Source organism: Rattus norvegicus, chromosome 1 (assembly GCF_021556685.1).
Source record: "Rattus norvegicus strain SHRSP/BbbUtx chromosome 1, alternate assembly SHRSP_T2T, whole genome shotgun sequence".
NCBI classification, from domain to species: domain Eukaryota; kingdom Metazoa; phylum Chordata; class Mammalia; order Rodentia; family Muridae; genus Rattus; species Rattus norvegicus.
In genome coordinates, this window is record NC_141534.1 from 247,057,413 (window position 1) to 247,080,085 (window position 22,673).

Here is a 22,673-nt window from a genome sequence, read left to right on the forward strand (position 1 = left end):
CCCTGGTGTGAGCTCCTGGGCAGGTGGTACCAGGAGAACTGAGCAAAGCTGTTGGTGGACCCTAGCATAAGAGAATTTCAAAATAAGTAATAGATACTCATTATTAAGTGCAGAAGGCAGGTTCTAGAACAAAAGCTGAAGCTGAAGGGATTTTATCAAGAGCAAGTGAATGTAGAGAACATCCCAGGATAGGGTCCCATGATGAGGAAGCAATGAGATCCCTCAGAATTCTCCAAGATAACTGACAACCCCTTCTTATCCCAGGGTACCCCCTACTGAGCTTACAACCAAATTGAGTAGCATAGGGATTGAAGAAAACTAACAGCTGAGTACAAGTAGAAGGAAGGGGGTACAAGGGTCACAGAGTTCTCTTTGTTTGGATTCTACACAGAAATAGCCAAGGACAGAGGTGCACTTAGTTCTGAGAGCTTAAAATTATTATGTTCAAGTAAAAATAATCAACAAAAAGGATCATGGTCAAAGTTTGTAATTTTCAATTACAAATTTTTATTATAATAAGGAACGAAGGAACAGCCAGGAAGACCATGAAACACACGAGAAATGCATGTCCACAATAAGAAAGTAAGATCTTAAATACATGTAATTACTTCAAGAAAATGGAAAACAAATATGGGCCAGTCCAAAACTCAAAAGTAAGGGTACAGAGGCAAATAGAATCTTACTTATTGTGGACACCGATAAGAAAGCACGTAAGTGATTCGCCTATTTCTGAAAAGTTAGTAAGTGTTTATAATGTTGTTTCACTGAAATATTCCTTGAAAGACACTTTAAAAAGGAAGGAGAGTGAAAGAACTATACATTTCATCTATGAAGGGCTTTGGGGAGGAATGGAGATCAATGGTAGTCAACTCTAACTTTATATAAGGTATAGTTAAATAGCTGTTAAAGGTTCTGAGTTTATGGAAAGCACAGTCTAATAGCTGTTAGAAATGAAGTAGCTGGAAATTGCCTTTCAGTGGGATGGGAGCTTTGTTACATAATCCCAAAGTGAATGCATTATAAAATGCTTTGTTTTCTGTTTATGTTAAATTACCCTGGTATTTGCTAATTTGAAAAAGCTTTGATTCATTACGTGGAATGTTCTCTTACACTTCACAGTGAGAGACCTACCACCAATTTGTCTTGACGTTAGACAAAAACAGCGCATGTCTATGGATTCATTATCATCTGAAGTGAAGGTCCCACCCCTTCCAGAACCTATTCTTCCTAGCCAGCCCAAAACTGTGAAAGACTTTGAGTAAGTTCTAACTCACTCTTCTATGTAGACTGACAGTTACCTGCATGTCAGTGTTTTGCATAGCTTAATGTCTTTCTCTGAAAAATTAGCTGAACTTGTAGATTCTTATATTAGACAAAACTGAAGACACCAAGGACAAGATATCTCAAGTTGAAGATGTAAATAAATGTGTGAATAATGGATAGTGGATATGTTGTAGCAAAAGACAGCAAACACCAGTGAATGAGTCAGAATTGTCTCAAAATGGTGGCAATAATTAATTTTACCATTAAAACACACACACACACACACACACACACACACACACAAATTTATCTACTATGTAACCATTTTCTAAAAGCTGTGTCACCATTCAGAAAATCCAAGTGCATAATTTGAAGCACTTACATGGGAATGCAAAGGAGAGAGTTAAAGTACGAATGCTCCAGAAGATGGGCTGTGGGGGAAAAGGAAAGAGTGAGAAAGGGCACATCTCAAGGCAGTGGTTTTTAGCTGGACATGATAGTACACACCAGTAATTCTAGCACTCAGGAGTCTAAGGCAAGAAGAACACTCCAGGTTTGAGGCCAACATGGGCTACAGAGCAAGACTCTTAGGGAACTGTGATTTACTATTTTAATATAATGAAGAACTACACATTTATATACTGTTTATATCAACTATAACTGATTTATGTTGTTTTCAGCCTTAAAATTATATATTTAGCATAATATTCTTTTTTAAAGAAATGCTGTTTAGCTGAATGATATTTCTCTCAACCTATAATTAATATATAATTTTGTTTGTTTTATAGGGAAGATTTAGAAAAAGCTGAGGCCACAGGAAATTGGAAAACAGTACATGCTTTTTATATAACTGCATTTGATTCTTTCACAGAATTAAATGCTGCATTTAAGGTAATAAATAGTATATAAAAGGTACTTTTCATTCACTTATAATTTTAAAATTAAAAAGACTATTTTATAGTCAGTATTGACTTAAACAATGGATGTATTTTTAAATTATATGTATCAAAATATTTGTGATTTACTAAGTATTTTATTTATTTCACTATTATTTTTCTTTCGATTTTAAAAATTATTAAAACCAAAGCATTAATTTTATTTCAATAATTAATCACCTCAATGATTCTTTTTTGATCATCAAACAATAAGATTAGTTGAGATTATAAAAAAGTATAATTCAGATATTATTAAGAATAATCCATGAAATATTAAACATATTTAATTCTTTAATTGAATTTGCAGAAAGATGCCACAGCCTCATTTAATACTATTGAGGACTCTGGGATTAATGCCAATTTGGTGAATGCTGTATTTGATGCCTTACTTAATACTGTAAGTATTGTTTATGGACATATTTCAGTAGGATAATTTTGTGTTTCTATTGCACAACTCTTATTTTTTAAAAAGATTGATTTTAATTTTCAATCTGTGTGTTTGTGTGAATGAATGTGTGTGTGTATAAGGGTGCCCACAGAGGCCAGCAGAGGACACCTGATCCCTGCTTATGGACTGGAGTGTGGTCTATAGGTCTATGGGTGCTGGGAACCGATTTTAGGTCTTCTGGAAGATTAGCAAGTGTTCTTGATCTCTGAGCCATCTCTCCAGTTCCTCTATGTCAGATGCAGCCACTTTGTAACATAATTACACTAAACATTCAATATAATTTTATAATAAGATTTTCAAATCACTAGATTATTCTTTTTTTAATTATCTGAGAATTCAACAGAAAATACCTCTGTATCTAATGTGTATTTAGAAAGACTTTCTTTTTTTAAACTTTTTATTACTATTCTTTAATCCTTTTTACAGTCCAGTTGTTAACCCTCTCCTGGTCCTCCCTCTGACAGGTCCTCATCCCACTCCTCCTCTCACTGACTCCAACCTACTTTACTTACTCAGGGAATGTGACTTGAGTGATTCTCCAAAGTTTAGTTCTGAGTCAGTCACAGGAAGTGACATAGGCTCAGAGACAGTAGGTCTTATGCAGAGATCAAGAATTGAGTTTGTTAATGTGATTAATTATATTCATGTATTTTCAAAGGTCAAATAACCCTTGTAAGGTTGGACTAAATCCTGCATGGCCACAGTGTATGATTCTTTTCATGTTTTTTGTTCACTTTGCTAATATTTTGTTGACTGTTGCACATCAACCATCCTAGTGGTTCTCATCTTCCTAATGCCGAGACTCTACAATACAGTTCCTCACGTTGTGGTGAACCCCAGCCATAAAAATTTTTGTTGTGACTTCATAACTATAATTTTGCTACTATTATGAATTACAGTGGAAATATTTTTACAGATAGAGGTTTGCCAAAGGAGTCGTGACCCATTGGTTGAGAACCATTGGTCTATACTTTCCTTTCTTATGACTTTGTTTGGAGCACTAGGATAAAACAGTTTTTCTTTTATTTAGTTATTCAATACCAAAGATCTTCCCTGAGAACAGAAATACACATAATAGCATTATACAGACTGTGTGTATGTGCCATATTACCTATACACACATAATAATTAATAAAATGACACCATGAATTTGAAAGAGCAAAGAAGGCTACATAGGAGGGTTTGAAGGAAAGAAAGGGAAAGGGGGATGATGTAATTACATTATCATCTTAAAATAAAAGGAAAAAGTAATTTTAGTAGAACATAGCTTAGTAACACTTGCTGAATCAACAGGACTAACTTGTTGGAATTAAATGCATCCCAAGTGTTCAGGTATAATTGTTCAATTTGTAATGCCAGCAATTAAGAAGCTGAGGAAAAGCAAAAGGTCCAGGCTAGCCTGGTTTACATACTGAAAACTATAACTTGAATCAAGGTGTACATAGCCAAAATATATGCCAAATATTTTTATTAGATATTTTTATTTACATTTCAAATGTTATTCCCTTTCCTGATTCATAAATCCTCTATCCCACCCCCTCTCCCCCTTCTTTTATGAGAGTATACCCCTTCTCCAACCACCTACCCCTTCCTGCCTCCCCACCCTGACATTCCCCTGCACTGGCGGGGTCCAACCTTGGCAGGACTGAGGGCTTCTCCCATTGGTACCCAACAAGGCCTTCCTCTGCTACATATGCAGCTGGAGCCATGGGTCAGTCCATGTATAGTCTTTGGGTAGTGGTTTACTCCCTGGGAGCTCTGGTTGGTTAGTATTGTTGTTCATATGGGGTTTCAAGCTCCTTCAGCTCTTTCAGTCCTTTCTCTGATTCCTCCAATGGGGGTCCCGTTCTCAGTTCAATGGTTTGCTGCTCACATTTGCCTCTGTATTTGTCATGCTCTGGCTGTCAGGAGACAGCTATTTCAGGCTCCTGTCAGCATGCACTTCTTGGAATCAGCAATATTGTCTGGGATTGGTTGCTGTATGTATATGGACTGCATCCCCAGGTTCTGAATGGCCATTCCTTCTATCTCTGCTCCAAACTTTGTCTCCATATCTCCTCCTGTGAATATTTTTGCTCCCCCTTTTAAGAAGGACTGAACCATTCGCACTTTGGTCATCCATCTTCTTGAGCTTCATGAGGTCTGTGGATTGTAGCTTAGGTAGCTGAGCTTTTGGGCTATATCCACTTATCTGTGAATGCATACCATGTGTGTGTTTTTGTGATTGGGTTACATCACTCAGGATGGTATTTTCTAGTTCCATCCATTTGCCTATGAATTTCATGAAGTCATTGTTTTTAATAGCTGAATAGTACTCCATTGTGTAGATGTATGCCAAACATTTTAAATTAGTAAATACAATACTGTTGGACTTGTGATTTTTGTCCTCTCAAGGAAAGAAAAATGAATTTTTTTTCAGTTTCATAAAATTGTTGCTAGTAATCAAAAGATCACCTTGTATATTTCTGCAAACTATATACTGCACATCCCAGAGAGCAATCTCATTGTAGTCTACATAACTGGTGCTCCCTGGAGTTCTCAGGTGTGAAATGGACACTGCTCTGAGGGTTACTCTCCAGTCACTAAGTCTGCTCGTCATTATTCAAACAGATCTGCAAGTAAAAATAATGTAAAAATCACAAAATATCCTAATAATTATTATATCTTATTATTTTCTTTTGCCTCTAGCCTCAAGATATTCAGAAGTCAGTATTGAAGGGAATCATTAACAGCTTGTTACAAGAATGGAAAGGGTAATTGTAACTGATATTTAATCTGTATAGATGACTTAGATACATATCTCATGTTTCTTTATGTCTGTTTTAATCTTAGGAAGTATCTTATATGAGTTTTAATAAGACATGGATCAGAAAGGGATTATAGAATACTGGAAACAAAGCTTTTTAGTGTCCTGAGGTTTGGATTTCTTGGATCTGCGAATATGCAAAAGGAAATCTATGACTTTTAAAATTATGTGTTAAGAATTTTTGTGTACAGATATATGTGCTATGCAGACATAAGTTGAGTGTTAGTCCATAATCTTGGGCTTCTTTGTAGCCTATACATTTTTTTTTCCAGAAAATAGCTTTTGTTACCTCAGGTAATCACCTCAGGCCAGAAAGAGTTGAAACCAAACTGGACCTTGGCTACTTCCTGAGCATGACAACAAAAACCTCATCAAAAACATCAAGATGTCAAGCCCATGCATACTTTTTGTTGCTTATGCCTAACAATTCATGTAAACATGAATGATACTGTAGTTTGATAAAATCCTAAATGGAATGGAAAAAGACTTAAAGTAATAGGTGAAAATCTAAGTCTTGAGCAGAGAGAAAATTCAGCAGAGTTTAATATTCCCAAAAGCTCTAATGTCTGAGTTTTGCCTTTAATCTGGGATCCAGTGAAAGATCTTGAATTTCATGATTTCGTGTTCAGGAATCATTTTTAAATTTGAAAGTTACTTCTATGTATCTGTGACAGTATACTATAAACTTTGAACAAGTGAGAAATGCTGGTCAGATTTGGGACTAAAACTCTCCTGGACAAAACTGATAATGTTAAAGTCAAGATATTTCAGGATGACCCAAGTAAAATTCTTTTAATTAGCATCTGGATGTGAGTTGGTTTATAGACATTCTCCCCATTTCATTAACCATAGAGACTTTTCTCATATAATATACTCTGAAAACAGTTTCTCCTCCCTCAACTCCTCCCAGTTCCTCCCCTACCTCCTCTTCTATCCAGATCCATTCCCTTTCTGTCTCTCATGAGCAAAGAATAGGCTTCTAGGAGATATCAACAGAATAAAATAATTTGGACAATTGAAAAAAATAAAGAGCCCAAAGAGAAGGGCACAGAATCAGAGACCCACACGTTTACACATTCATGAGTCCCATAAACTGAAAGCTGTAGTATACACACACACACACACACACACACACACACACACACACACACACACACACACACACACACACGCAGGGGACTGGTGTCCAGAGGACCCATGTAGGCCCTGTGATTGCTGCTTCAGTCTCTAAAGTTCATGTGAGCTTTGCTCAGTTCATTTAGAGGGCTTTGTTCTCCTGGTGTCCTTTGTCTGCTCTCTCTCCCCTATTCCATCTGCCTCCTCTTCCATGGAGTTCCCTGAGCTCTAAGGGAGGGATTTGATTGAGAGAGATACCTCATTTAGAGCTGTGTATTCCAAGGTCTCCGTATAATGTCTGACTGTGAGTCTGTATTTGTTCCCATCTGCTGCAGGAGGAAGCCTCTGTGGTGATGGCTGGATAAGGCAACAATCTATGAATATAGCAGAATAGCATTAGGACTCATTGTTACTTTTTTTTTTTTTAGACAAAGAGCATTTGGTTTTATCCTAAGTCTCTGGACTATCTAGTCTCTGGTTCTTGGCCACCCAAGTGCTATTGAGCAAGTGTTCCTATGATAGGATCAGTTGTCCTTTGGGTATATGCCCAAGAGTGGTATAGCTGGATTGAAACCAGACCTTTGGCTACTTTTTTGGATTCTTTTTTTCTACCACCTTTCTTTACCCTTCCAACTCCCACCCCTCAACACTAGGTAGGAGAGAAAGAAGGTTAGAGGGGAAGGGAGCATCAGTATTATTAGACTACTTCCTGCTGACTAGGGGCATTGCGTTCCTTGGGGCAGGTTTGATCTTCAGCAGCAGCAGCAGCAGCAGCAGCAGCAGGAAGAGGAAGAAGAGGAGCAGCCGCTTTTTTTTATATCCTCTCAAGAGTTCCCAGAATTCTTAACACCATACACTTGCAGAAACTGTCTGCAGCTGACAAAGTCCGCCCCGCCAGGGCATGAGGCACTTCATAGTCTGCTGCTGTGGACAGTCGGAAGCATCTCCGTATCGCACACCAGGGATAAAACAGAACCACTTCCCATAATATTTCTATGTTTTTAAAGAAACCAAAATTCCCACTGCACCGGATCTGGAGGTAGATGGGTCTTTCTGAGGAACTGCCACAGTGCTTTCTATAGTAGCTGTACACGTTTGCATCCCACCAGCAGTGGAGGAGTGTTCTCCCTGCCGCCCTCCTCCTCAGCTTGAGCTGTCCCTTGTGTTGTTGATCTTAGCCATTCAGAGGTTAGCATGGAACCTCAAAGTCATTTTGATTTGTGTCTCCCTAATGGCTAAGGGTGTTGAAATTTCTTTAACTATTTCTCAACCACTTGACTTTCCCCTATTTGAAAAGTCTGTTTAGATCTGTACCCCATTTTTACTTGGGTTATTTAGTTTTTTATATCAAGTTTTTTGAGTTCTTAGATATTTTATTTCCTAGTCCTCTGTCAGATGTAGAGTTGGTAAAAATCTTTTTCCTATTCTGTAGGCTGCCACTGTAAATGAGTACCTTTTCCCTTGCAGAAGCTTCTGAGTTTGATGTGGCCCTGTTTATTAATTGTTGATATGAGTGTACTATCAGTGTTTTGTTCAGCAAGTCTTCTCTCACGCTAGTGAGTTCAAAGTTGTTCTCCACTTTCTTTTCTGTTGGGTTGTTTACCTGATTTTATGCTGAGGTCTTTGATCCATTTGGAATTGAGTGTTGAGCAGGGTTTTAAGAATGTACCAATTTGCATTCTTCTACATCCAACTGTTCGGTTTGACCAGCACCATTTGATGAAGATGCTATCTTTTTACCAATATGTATTTCTGGCCTCTTTATCAAATATCAGGTGTCTATAGGTGTGCGGGTTTATATCTGAATCTTGATTCAATTCCTTTGATGAACATCTGTTTTTATGTCAATTCAATGCTGTTTTTAATTACTATAGCTTTGTAATATAACTTGAGATCAGGAATAGTGAGATTCCAACAATCCTTTTATTCTTCAGGATTGTTTTAGCTATACTGGTCTTTTTTGCATTTTCATATAAGTTAGAGAATTGTCCTTTCAAGATCTGTGAAGAATTGTATTGGAATTTTTATGTGAATTGCATTGAATCTGCAGATTGATTTTGGTAGGATGGCCGTTTAACTATGTTAATCTTACCAGTCCATGAGCATGGGAGATTTTGCTCTTTTCTGGTATCTTCTTCAGTTTCTTTCTTAAAAAACTTAGATTTTTTTATCATTAGGTCTTTCACTTGCTTGGTTAGAGTTACCCCAAGATATTTTATATTATTTAAGGATTTTTGTGGTGATGTTTCTCTGATTCTTTTTTTTTTTTCTTTTTCTCTTTTTTTCAGAGCTGGGGACCGAACCCAGGGCCTTGCGCTCTTGCGCTTGCTAGGCAAGCACTCTACCACTGAGCCAAATCCCCAACCCCTCTCTGATTCTTTATTAGGCTGTCATTTGTATATAGAAAGGCTACTAGGTTTAATACAGTAATTTTCTGTACAGCTGCTTTGCTGAAGGTGTTTATTAGCTGTAGGAGTTTTCTAGTGGGTTTTTTAGGGTTACTCATGTATGCTGTCATATGGTATCACCTTCTTCCTTGCTAATTCATATCCCCTTCATCTCCTTCAGAGGTCTTATTGCAGTAGCTAAGACTTCAAGTACTAGAACTCTTAGTCCTGATTTTAGTGAAATTGTTTTGAGTTTCTCCTCATTTAAGTTGCTACTGGCTATGGGCTTGTTTTAAACTGTCTTTATTATGTTGAGATATGTCCCTTTGCTTCCCTAATGTCTTCAGGACTTTTATTATAAAGGAATAGTGGATTTTTTTCAAAGGCCTTTTCTGCATGTAATGAGATGATACGGTAGTTTTTGTCTTTCAGTTTGTTTATATGGTGGATTACATTTACTGATTTTTTTTTTTCGGAGCTGTGGACCGAACCCAGGGCCTTGCAGTTGCTAGGCAAGCACTCTACCACTGAGCTAAATCCCCAACCCACATTTACTGATTTTTATATATTGAATCATCCCTGCTTGATCACGGTGGATGTTGTTTTTGATGTACTCTTGGATTTGGTTTGCAAGTATTTATTGGGTATTTTTGCATCTATGTTCATAAGGTGAAATGGTCTATAATTTTCTTTCTTTCTTGGATCTTTGTGTGGTTTTGGGTATCAGAAAAATTATGGCCTTGAATAATGAATTGGGCAGTGTTTTTCCTGTTTCTATATTGCAGGAATATTTGAGGAATATTGGTATTAACTCTTCTTTGAAAGTCTGGTAGAATTATATGCTAAAACCATCTGGTCCAAAGCTTTTTTTGGTTGGTAGACTTTTAATGATTGTTTCTGTTTCGCCAAGGGTTATAAGTTGTTTAAATTGCTTATCTGATCTTAATTTAACTTTTTAAAAAAAATGGTATCTATAAAGAAAATTAAACCTTTCTTTTGGATTTTTCCAATTTGGTAGAGTTCAGCTTGTAAAGTGTGTTTATAGGATTGTCTGAATTCCTCAGTGTCAGGTGTTACCTTCTTACCCTTTTTGTTTCTGATTTTGTTAATTTTGATATTCTCTCTCCCCCTTTTAGTTATTTAGATAAGGGTTTGTTGATCTTACTGATTTTTTTCAAAGAACCAACTCTGTTTCATTGATTCTTTGTATTACTCTTTTTGATTCTATTTTATTGATTTCAGCCTTGAGTTTACTTCTTGAGTTTATTACACTTCTTTTGGATGTAATTTCAGGTGTTAAGTTGCTTATATGAGGTAAATCCAGTTTTTTAATGTAGGCCCTATTGCTATGAACTTGCCTCTCAGAACAATTTTCATGTATCCCTTAAGTTTGGGTGTGATGTGTATTTATTTCCATTCAATTCTAGAAAGTCTTTAATTTCTTTATTTCTGTCTTGACACATTTTTCATTCTGAAGAGAGCTGTTTAGTTTCCATGGTTTGTAAGCTTTCTATTATCTCTTTTGTTGTCAATAACCAGCATTAATCCATGGTGACCTGATAGGATGGAGTGAGTTATTTCAGTGTTCTTAACCTGTTGAGACTTGCTTTGTGTCTGAGTATATGATCAACTTTAGAGAAATTCCATAAGGTACAGAGAAGAATGTATATTCTTTTGTGTTTGGGTGAAATGTTCTGTAAATATGTTAGGTCCATTTGGTTTACAGCATCTATTAGCTCTAGCATTTCTATATTTACTTTTTATCTAGATGACTTGTCTGTCAATGAGATGGTGTATTGCAGTCTCCCACTGTCAGTGTGTGAGAGTCAATATGTGATTTAAGTAGTGCTTCTTTTACAAAGGTGTATGCTTTGGGCATAGATGTTAATATTAGAAATATAATATTGGTAGATTTTCCCTTGGATGAGTATGTAGTGTCCTTCCCTATCTCTTCTAATTAGTTTTCATCTGAAGTCTGTTTTGTTTGATATCAAAATAGCTACACTAACTTGTTTTTCTTAGGTCTGTTTAGAATATCTTTTTTTAACCCTTTATCCTTAGATAATTTCTATCTTTGATGTTGGAATGTGTTTCTTGGATGCAGCAAAAGGATGGGTTCTGTTTTGGCATCCTTTCTATTAGTCTGTGTCTCTTGATTGGGTAATTACGACCATTGACGTTGAGAGATATTGATGCCCAATGAATGTTGATTCTTGTTTTGTTGTTATTTGTGGTGGTGGTGGTGGTGGTGGTGGTGGTGGTGGTGGTGGTGGTGGTGGTGGTGGTGGTGATTGTGTGTACATGCATGTGCATGTGAGTTCATGTGTGCATGTGTATGTTCGTGCATGTGCTCCACCTCCTTTAATTTTGGTTGTCTGGATTGTTTATTTCCTATGTGTTCATGGTTATAGTTTTCCTTCTTAGGTTGGGAATTTTCCTCCCTAAATGATTTTTCATGGAATATCTTATTTTCTCTATCTGTAATGATTGAGAGTCTTGCTGGGTATAGTACTGTGGGCTGGCATCTGTGGTTTCTTAGGAGTCTGCAGCATATCTGTCCAGAGCCTTCTAGTTTTTACAGTCTCCATTGAGAAGTCAGGTATAATTCTAATAGGTCTGTCTTGATATGTTACTTGTTCTTTTCTCTTTGTAGCTTTTAATACTCTCCCTTTGTTCTGTACAGTTAGTGTTTTGATTATTAAGTGCTGAGAGGACTTTCTTTTCTAGTCAAATCTATTTAATGTTGTGTATGCTTCTTGTACCTTTATAGGCATCTCTTCTTTTAGGCTAGGAAATTTTCCTTCTATCATTTTTTTAAAATATTTTCTGGGCCTTTGAGTAGGGATTCTTCTTCCTTTATTCCTGTTTTTCTTAGATTTGGTCTTTTCATGGTGTCCCAGATTTCCTGGTTGTTTTGTGTCAGGAGTTTTTTAGATCTGACTGGTGTATTATTTCTTCTATTGTAGCTTCAGTGTCTGAGCTTCTTTCTTCCATCTCTTGTATTCTGTTGGTGAAGCTTGCCTCCGTAGTTCCTGTTTTGATTTCTAAATTTTTTTCCTTCCCAGAACTCCCTCAATTTGGGTTTTCTTTATTGATTCTGTTTCTATTTTCAAATATTAAACAGTTTTATTCATTTCCTTCCACTCTGTTTTTATAGATTTTCTTCAGGGATTTATTAATTTCCTCTCTAAGGATCTCTGTTATCTTCATTCAGGTGATTTTAAAGTCTTTTTCTTCTATTTCAGCTGTGATAAAAGGGCCTGCTGTGGTAGGATAGCAGACACAATGCCCTGGCTGTTATTGATGGTGTTTTTATATTAGTATCTAGGTATCTGGAATTGGGATGATTGTAGGTCTAATGGTCCTTGGCCTTCCTAATGCTACGACCCTCATGTTGTAGTGACCCCCAATCATAACATTATTTTTGTTGCTACTTCATAACTGTAACTTAGCTACTGATATGAATCATAATATAAATATCTGATATGCAAGATATGATATGCTACCCCTGTGGGGAGTCATGACCCACAGGTTAAGAACAAGCAACACTGGTCTAGGTGCAGTACTGGGTTTGTCTTTGTTGGATGGGGGTTTTGTTCCTTGGTTTCTGTTTATTCTTTGGCTTTTCAGAGTATGATTGCTGTCTGCTGCCTAGTAGGAAATTTTCTGTGGACCTGCTTCCATGGCCTGCTAAGCTGATGTTTTCCCAGGGTGTGCCTGCTGGTATTAGCGGCTTGGATAATGGGTTGAGTTGGAGGAAAAGATTGTGATCAGTTTGGAGGTGGGACCAGAAAGAAAAAGAGACCACAGCAGGTTTTCTGCTTCAGAGCTGGGTGATGAGACTGGAGGATTGAATCTGGAGGAGCAGGAGAGGTGTGGATCTACTGTCGGCCTACTTGTTGCCAGGTTACAGACATTTCTGTCTCTTCAGGAGTGGACTATAAGCTGAAGCACATTTTCTTTCTTTAGTGTATAAATAAATATTAAGTAAAAATAATCCATGTTAAAAGAATATGTGTTTTTAAATTACTGATTATTTATTAGGCTTTTTTTAAAATTGGATATTTCCTTTATTTACATTTCAAATGTTATCCCCTTTCCCGGTTTCCCCTCCAGAAAACTCCCATCCCATTCCCCCAACCCTGCCTCCATAAGGGTGCTACCCACTCCTAGCTCCCTGCCCTGGCAGTCCCCTACACTAGGGCATCCAGTCTTCACAGGACCAAGGGCTTCTCCTCCCCCTGATGCCTGACAAGGCCATCCTCTGTTACATATGTGGCTGGAGCCATGGGTCCCCCACATGTACTCTTTGGCTGGTGGTTTAGCCCCTGGGAGCTCTGGGGGGAGTCTGGTTGGTTGATACTGGTTTTGTTCCTGTGGGGTTGCAAACCCCCTCAGTTACCTCAGTCCTTTCTCTTAACTCCTCCATTAGGGATCCCATTCTCCATAGTCTAGCCTTTACCTTAAAATGCTACAGCTTTCCTCAGTAACCTGCTCTTCAAGTGATTCTCAGAACCAGCCTACTATTTTCCAAGCACACTAGAGACATTTATATCTCAATAAAAGCAATGCATGTAAACTTAAATTTATTTTGGCTTCTCAGTTCTTAAAAACACATATATAATAGTCATGTTTTATTAGATACTATGAAATTAACCACTCAACTGTAATTAATCATATCTGTCCCTTTTCCAGTCCACGAACAAAAGATGATCTTAGAGCATATTTTATACTGTTACAGGTAAGTTAGAGTTATTGAATTCATATGTCAATCTGCATGTGCAAATTAAATTATATCAGATAACTATAACTTGGCAATAGTATTAATACTCTTTAGAATAATATTTAATTGTAACCCAAAGAGACTCAGGAGCTAAATTATATGAGGAATTTAAATTATAAGTGAGTTCATACCTCCTTTCCACAGTGTTTGGATATTCTTCCCTTTCCACTCAGACACTTTCCTCTCACCTAATTGGCACAGGTTACAGAATTTCCCCTTATACTAGGCTTCTGTTTTTTAGTTATGTTCATTAGAATTCTGATAGAAACATAAAAGTTGTTAGTTATTTGTTAGAAAGCAAACTGATACTTGCTCTCTCGTGAGAGAGAGATAGATTTAAAAATACAAAAATATATTAAGGTATTAAGTAAAATCAAATCTTTAATTTTTTAAAAAATTATATTATCTTAGTTAACACACTACATTATACCATTCTTTATAATTTGTTGTTCAGGTATATTAACTTATTTGAAGTTAAGAATATTAACTTCAGTGTAGGGAATGTGCAGATAGAGAAAAGCTATAAGATGACAGCATAAAGCTCAGCTCTTAGAAGCATGTGTTAGTCAGCTGTAAGTTCTGCTCACATCACTCTTCCCAGAGCTGTCACTGGATGAAGTGATCAGCGCCCTAAGTTCACTCCTGCCTCATTAGTCAGCTTTGAAAAACAGTGTTCTCTTTTTTTAAAATCACAATCAGATTGATTTTTTTATTTATTTTTAATTTTTATTTGTGTGTCTGTGTGTGAGCTACTTGTGTGGAGTACTCATGAAGGTTGAAGTCAGATGCTCTGGGACTAACACTGCACACAGTTCTTAGTGCCAGAACCAAACTCATGACCTCTAGAAGGGCATCAGGCACTCTGAACCATCTCTCTACCTGGCACCTGAGTTTTAATATTATAACTTCGATGGAAATTTATGAAATAAACACTGCAAAAGAGCTTCAGCTTTGAAAGATTAATATGGGGTTTACTTAGTTTAGGAGCATTCTCACAGTCCTTTAACATTTGAAAGTTGTCACAGCACATGCTTGCTATTCTCTGTGACAAATGAAGCCAGCTTATTTCCCAGTGCAAAAGTTTTACAACGTACATTTACCTGGTTTTCCTTTTGTTTTTTAAATCAAGAAAACCCACAATGTTCTCTTGCTGTTTAATTGAGTAAGAGTGATTGATTGACAGCATTTATGGAGAATGGGACAAGATGCTTTATATATGTTTTCTTTTTAAAGCTCAAAATGACTCCTGAGATATTATTTCCATTTTACAGCCTAGAAAATTGAGAATTAAAGTTTAAAACCATACCTAATGGTGCACAGCTAATATATGACTCCAGAGCCTATAACAGAAACTAGTTTTGCTTAAATACAAGTTGATTGTTTTTAAAGAACTACACAAACTCAAGTGTAGCTTCCTGAATTTGGTGCTTAAAATTCATTAAGATTTGTGTTTTTCCTTGTTAACACAATTTTAACACAGTTATCTTTAATATCTTTTTCAGAATCCTCAATTTAATATCACATCTACATATGTCATCTATGCTCACTTGCTACGACAGATAGCTACCTTAGTGGAAGCTGACCACCATTTCCTAGTTCACTGGCTTAAAAAGTAAACAAAAACTTTCATAGTCTCTCACTTTTAAATGTGATATTATTAATTTTATGATAAACTATTGTAAACCTTTATAATATTTAAATGTTTTGAAGATTTTTAGGAATGATGTTTATACTTTGAAATGCTTCAAAAGCCAGTTATAAAATGTATACTTCAGTAATACATAAAAGATACATAAATATTTTTAATCTAAGTAACCATGTTCCTGTGAAAATATTGACCACTTGCAGCTTTTATGTAACACATTTCTGTTTTTTATACATTTCAAGTGAATTTGCTCAACTTTTGCTTTATTATGTGTCTTTTTATTTCCTCTCTGTTAGCACATCTTACTATATGTGGTACTTTCTCCTTATTTAAAAATACCAGATTACAAAAGCACATTACTTCTTTCCATCGAGTCTATATTTACATTAGTAGACATTTCTCCATGATGGGAAAAAACTAAAAGGGCAAAATATTTCCAAAATAAAATTTCAATACTGTCAGGCCTCATGATGACTATAATAATAATTATTACTATTGATTATACTAGTGATAATTACTATTATTGGTAGTAGTATTCAGAAACTAACTGTATTTATGAAGTCACCAACAATGCTGTCTAACACACGTCAATGAGCCTTTGCTTGGGTGGGTTACCAGGAGCCTCTCTGATGACAGTCCTGTCAGCTCACCAGGCATCCACTTTATGAGTGCTTGTACTTGATGCTTTACTCCATGTAAGTTGGTTAAGTTGAGATCATGATGGTTGTACCATATGCAATGCTAATAATGCTATAACACACACACACTTTGTAAGTACAACATGCCACGTCCCCCTTGTTCATTGGATAACATCACAGTCGTCTTGTTCATTGGGACTAGCCAGCACATAATTATTACATTGTACGATCTTTGGATTTTGAGACAGGGTAGCCTGGAACTTACCTTGTATCCCAGTGGGCCTCTCACTCACAGTCCTCCTGTCTCAGTCTCCCAATTATAGAGATTACAGGTGTACACCGCCAGTGCCTGGCTGGAGGGCCATTTTAAAAAATAACAGGGGGTTGGGGATTTAGCTCAGCGGTAGAGCGCTTGCCTAGCGAGCGCAAGGCCCTAGGTTCGGTCCCCAGCTCCGAAAAAAAAGAAAAAAAAATAACAGAATAATCAAAAAAGGCATAAAATATGAAAAACATGATCTCAGACTATAGAAAAGATACTTGGTTACTGTGTGAGAACTGAAACAAAGGTTAAAGCACTACCCCGCTGAATCTCATTCATACATACATGCCGATGCCTCGAGGTTCTCACCACTGTTTATGTCCACAAGTGGCCATGAAAGCACAAGTGCTGACCTGGGGCATAGGGAACAAATCGTAGCATACAGGTTAGTCTTCCAGAACAGGTTCTGTGAATAATGAAAACTGGTAAATCCTGAAAGACTTAAAAATTATACTAATAACTGCAGTAATTTTTGTGTTTATTTCTTATTTGAGAAATAGTATTGGTAGAATTTCACATCTTTTGAAATGTTTTCAACTTAATAAATATAATCTGTGAGAATGAATAGTCTATATCCTATACATATCGGATGTAGTTTGGTCTCTAACAAATATATAGACAAAATAAGAAATGAAAAATTTGATTAGAATTATTTCAAAATCTTTACCAGATTATCCCAGAAGAAATTCAAGCAACTGGTAGAGAGATTGCTGCAATTTGTTTCTTTACGCCTGTTTCCAGCAAAACCTGAAGAATTCCCGCCTCTAACAAAGTGTACCTGGTGGATTCCATCAGCTGCTAAAGTTCTGGCTTTACTTAGTAGGTTTTGATAATTCACTCACTCTTCCTTTTCTCTTGATGAGTATTAGGGGCTTGTCTTCAGGGTCGCTAAGTACTTGAGAGATAGCTTTAACTTTTAAACCATTATTTTGAAGAAAACAAAGTCATTTTCTGTTTTATGGATTTTACAAAATATAAAACTTTTAATTATGAATATTTTACGAAGTTGGGAAGAGCTTTGTTTCTGCTTGCATTATGGTGCATATGAATCACTAAGTATTCATTGCTGAGAAAACAGGAATTCCCACTAATTATTGAAGACTTCTACAAGAGACAACAGTGATGGAGAAATGACGAGTAGATGACCATCTGCCCCTTCTCTAAATATTTTTATGATCCTTATCACTTTTTTAAAGCAAGAAATAGCTATTTTTAACAGAGTTTTGAATGCCTTTTCATTGGAACGGTAGTTATTTAAAACAGAAGTTTTAAGTTAAGGCTAGCCAGTAAATATTAATTTTATTAGAATAGATTATGCACATATTGGAAAGGAACACTATAAGAGAACTTCTCTTCACAGATACTGCCAACAATTTGGTTCACCCACCCCTTGTTCCTTACACTGATTTCTATAATTCTACCTTGGATCACATTGATCTCATGGAAGAGTATCATACTTGGCAGAGCTTTGGGAATTCTCACAGGTATGATCAGTAACACATCTAATTATTTACCTAACAAAATGCTATTTAAAGTAATAACTGGACTTTAAGTTTGTATAAATAGTATGTATATAATTTCTATGTATATAAACATGTCATTTAGATATGTAGCTTTAAAATGTGATTTTGTCTATTGAGAGGTTTAACTTTTGCTACATTTTCAGTTTATGCACATGTTAATATAGTTTCGTTTTAAGTAATAGTATCTTTTCAAGAACAATGAGTTTTTCCGCTATGTATGAGGTTCCTTGGAGCTTACTATTCAGTGTGCTGTCATCACACAAGGAGCAGTGTGTTTTTTTCTCTAAAGGACTAGAAGATAAATATTTTCAGTTCTGTAAATAATACATATTGTTATTTCAGCATGAAAACCCTTAGATACTATATAAATGAATAACTGTGAATGTTCCAGATTACTTTATTTACAAAAACTGGTGATAAGCCATCTTATCTTAGAGGCCACAGTGTACCAGTTCCTAGTCCAGTTCATTGATCACACACTTATGGCCGCTCCCTCAGTCTGCAACAAAAAGTGATTATGAATTATTTATACAAAGAATTGATATTTCAGAGAAAGGAGCTTCACAGTTTAGTGTAACAGATTTTCAAAAATGCTTGGCCAAATTCTGGAATACACAATACTTTTTGTGTACATTTCTACTTTGAATTACATCAAACCTATCCAAAACATAGTTTATTTCTCAAACATGAAATATTCAAGAGATGGAAAGATGTGAATATACATGTAGAAGACCCACAGAGCCCACGTAAACACACCATTCCTTAAAATTTCCAGTAATTCTACCAGAATTGACCTAAAATTTATAATGGCCCTCTTTCAAATCTCAGTGTACATATGAACAGTCGTCTGAGGAATAATGTTTTGGTAGAGTTTCTTTGGTAGAGAGCAAAGATGCTCTCATTCCTGTTTTAGTATAAGTGTAACCATAAACCAACTAATAGTTTGACTATTTCATTGTAAGTTTTTAATATGAAGTCCTTCTAGTCACATTGGAACATACCGACCGTGCACTACCTAGGTGTTCCAGTGGCCCCATCTGCCCTGGGAAGTCAGCTAGAATCTGGAATGGGATCTGGAATTCAGGGCAAGTCACCATTGACTGTGGGGTGTTTACCTGGGTACTTCATACACATAGTAGTTTTTATGTGTTTTATTTTTTATAAAACTAAAATGGCAAAGGTTGAGAAGCACTGTTTAAAAGTATATAATGAAACCAACATATATCTTTTTAGGTTTGTTGCATTTTCTTTTATTTCAAACCTTTAGTTGACTTAGTAACTCATCATTAGTTACTAGTACTGAGCAATATGTATTTATTATCAATTTTGAATCAGAGTAAAGTCTGTGTAATGTTCAGTACATAGGACTATCTCTTCTTTCTCATATCTTCTTTGCAACTAGTGGCTATAAGACCACCACCTACTGTGTTCAGAGTACAGCTAAAGTTGATGGGGTTGTTGCAGTTACTTCCATTGAACTCTACCCCACCTTCACTGCAGCCACTTCTAATGGGAGCCTAAACCTCAAAGCATTACTGCTGCCGTGTTCACTCTTTCACATATGTTTATGACTGAGTAGTTTGTGCCTTTCCTATGTAGTGTAAGACGTAGCTCCGATCTGGGAGACAAGTTATTCCCATGCCCTTTGATAATAATGTTATATCTTTGTAAGTAGTACATTTCATATTTTGCAGTTTTCTCATTTTATTATATTGCTTTTAAATTTATGACTGCTTTTTATATGCTATGATTATCACTGTTTGTTCATTTCTGACGCTCACACACCAGAAATAGTCCTTGAATAATAAATTGTATATTCATTGAACGTGTAAATATTCTGTCCTATTTCTGGACCATCAACACTTGCTTCCTGGTCCTGCTGCTGGCCACGTTTTTCACAGGTGATAATATAGGTGTCTGTGAAAATGGAAATGATTTGTGTGAACAATGTAAGTGACTAGCACATATTAGTTGTGGCTTCCTATAGAGAATTAAAACACTGTACTTTTAGGAATGATACATTTTTCATAGGTTTGTGGAAATGAACTCATGCACACAAAATCTTTTGTGAATGGTAAAACACCATACAAAAGTAATGTTTTGGGGCTGGGGATTTAGCTCAGTGGTAGAGCGCTTACCTAGGAAGCGCAAGGCCCTGGGTTCGGTCCCCAGCTCCGAAAAAAAGAACCAAAAAAAAAAAAAAAAAGTAATGTTTTATATTGCAAGGAGGGTACCTTAGATTCCCTTAGTGTACTTTTGCTAAAAATGCACCATTTTGCTTTTTCTGTTTTCGCTTATAAAGCAGGTTTTCCTTCTGTCAGTACCCATTCGTTATTTCTATAACTGCAAAAAAAATCATTATTCAAAGAGACTCAGAACAACAGATGATAAGCATCGCAAGGGTAAGCCAGCTATGAAACATGTTTATGCTGACTGTAATCAATATAGTAAATAATAAATAAGTTAACTGTCTTGTGAATTGTTTTAGTGTAATCAGGAAATGTTAAAACTATAATTCATGTTATTACTCCCACAAGGTAACCCTGTTCACAATATGGGAGATAGAACACCCCACATCTAGTCAGCCTCCCAGTATATTATAAATGTAGCAGAAATCTCTCTCATAGACCCAAATTTGAGGAGCTTGTTGTAACCAAGAGAAGACCAAGAGAGCTTAACACTGATCATTCACACTATAACACATTCTGGAGTTGATGAAAATTAGAAACAACCAAGACATTAGGTGATTAACACTAATATATATCCTATAAAACTAAGAAATACGCTCAAGGAAAGTGAAAGGTCTTATAATTGTTTCTCAGTACATGGGAAATGCACAGACAGTAGGACAGACTAGGAAAATGGAGAGCAAGGTGAAGTTTCTCCCTGGGCCTCTGCACTGCCTACCACTGTTGAGGACAGCGCAAGAGTGAGCGCTCACACTGCTCCCCTACACATTTGCGCATACTGGGTGTCTGTGCATATGAGAATACGCACAGTGTTAAAGATGAAAGAGAAGCTTGGCGTCTTAAAATGGAAAGAAAAACAGAGTAGACAAATTATTACCAAGTCTTCTTCAAGAGTTACAATGACAAAGTATAAATTACGATATTTCAAAATATAAAAATAATATTTTATTCATCAGCAGTTCAGTTCCTGAGTATAATTTTTTTCTGTCAAAGAAAAAGACAAAGGTTTTGTTGCTTGAGAAGTTCCAAAAAATCAGCTTGCATTGAGAATGGGAATATTAGAAGAAATTTTATTGCCTCTGGCTCCAAAGAGAATTCCAAAGCCATGCTGCCCCTAAAGAATGAGATTAAGTGGCATATGTGACACTGCATGCTACTGAAAAGTTGATCTGCATAGCCAGTCATCCTGACATTTGACTTCATCGCATTTCTGTATCGTGTCTTTTTTTAAAGTAATTTCTTTTACTGTGGCTGTGTGGTTTGTTACAGTTTAAATGAAGTAGACAGCACTAATTTATCCAGATTTCTCTAGCAGTACTACTCCTCATGCTTAATGTATCAGATGTATCTAGCAGTGTGCTACTACTCATGTTTAATGTGTCAGATGCCATTCCGTGCCATTCCGTGCTGCAGTTCTCCAATGGGAAAGGAGAGCCCAGATACGCATGCTTTCACAGACCATGAGAGGGAGGAGTAGACTGAAGACTCAGAGGCATTGTTAGTTCTCACAGGTTCCTCCTAACTCCCATGCCACTTGAATTAATGACTGGTGACTCTTTTGGCACAGCTTATGCTATAGTCTGAAATTGCAAAATTAAGTAAATAAATTAGTTCCATAAGACTGCCTAAAATTCTGCCTTTGATGGCCTCTTCCATTTGAAGCATTCTTATGGCAAGTACACATTTCTAGTGAAAAGACCATTAAGCTTGTCTTCATTAGCATCCAGAGGTAAAGATATTTACTTGAACATGTGACAGCTACATAGGGTCAAGAACAGGATCAGAAGACGAGAAAGAAAGGATAGGACAAAGATCTGTTACACAAGACACTGTCCAGGAATATAGACTTCCTTAGTAAGCTAGGACCCAGAAAAACAAAAATCTACTAAGAATCTTCACACACGAGATTGGAGGCCTGGGGGAGGCTATGAATTGTCATCTATTATAGTAATCTACAAAATCTTAAACCTCAAACTCCATTTGGGGCATGAGATATTTATTATGTTATAGCACATTAATATACTTCAGATGTCTAAAATATTGATCCTTATTTGTACAGAATTTATTTTCATTGTCACCAAAGACAATTAGTCTAATAATCATTATCTAGGTAAATAAATATATATATTGATTTTGTATAATAAATGACATGCATATATTTCTTATACATTCTAATATGTTGGTTTTTATATACTCAGTGCTTATATTTTGGAGAAACATGAAAAATGCATTCTCAAATCTTTTATATATGTATCACCCAGCATATATGTTTACATTTTGGTAAATTTTCTTTTGGTACTCTTTAATCAACAGAGGCAATGTAGTGTTATATACATAATTTTAATCCCTGCTTGAACTGTCTGCATAGTTTTCCTACTCATTTTTAGTAGCTGCATTATATTCCACTTATTAGATATACTTAGGATAGTTTTAAGCTTTGATTTTATTGATAATATTTTTATAAATATCTCATGGAATAAATTTATATCTAATCTTTAAAATTCTCCAATGTAGAACTATTAGAATTAAAGATCTGAACATTGATATCTTTAAACCTATAGACACATTAACTTTTTTACTTTCTAGAAATACACTGTTCTTTTAGGATAAATTAAGTATCC

General features: G+C 36.0%; 1 protein-coding gene across 7 annotated transcripts in view; it reads left to right on the top strand.

The window, feature by feature from the left end:
- The window catches only part of Hectd2 (HECT domain E3 ubiquitin protein ligase 2), a 68,458-nt gene that overhangs the window by 28,884 nt on the left and 16,901 nt on the right, over positions 1–22,673 (top strand). For 4 of the 7 annotated variants that reach the window (XR_015628530.1, XR_015628531.1, XM_087565156.1 and 1 more), the window contains 9 exon segments: positions 1,120–1,258; positions 2,052–2,154; positions 2,506–2,595; positions 5,335–5,399; positions 13,651–13,696; positions 15,241–15,350; positions 17,011–17,159; positions 17,701–17,824; positions 20,169–20,265. Coding sequence is in view for 4 of the 7 variants with exons in the window: in XM_087565156.1 (XP_087421282.1) it covers positions 1,120–1,258; positions 2,052–2,154; positions 2,506–2,595; positions 5,335–5,399; positions 13,651–13,696; positions 15,241–15,350; positions 17,011–17,159; positions 17,701–17,824; positions 20,169–20,265 (923 nt within the window). In the remaining 3 variants the exon portion in view is untranslated. 7 annotated transcript variants of the gene reach the window in all.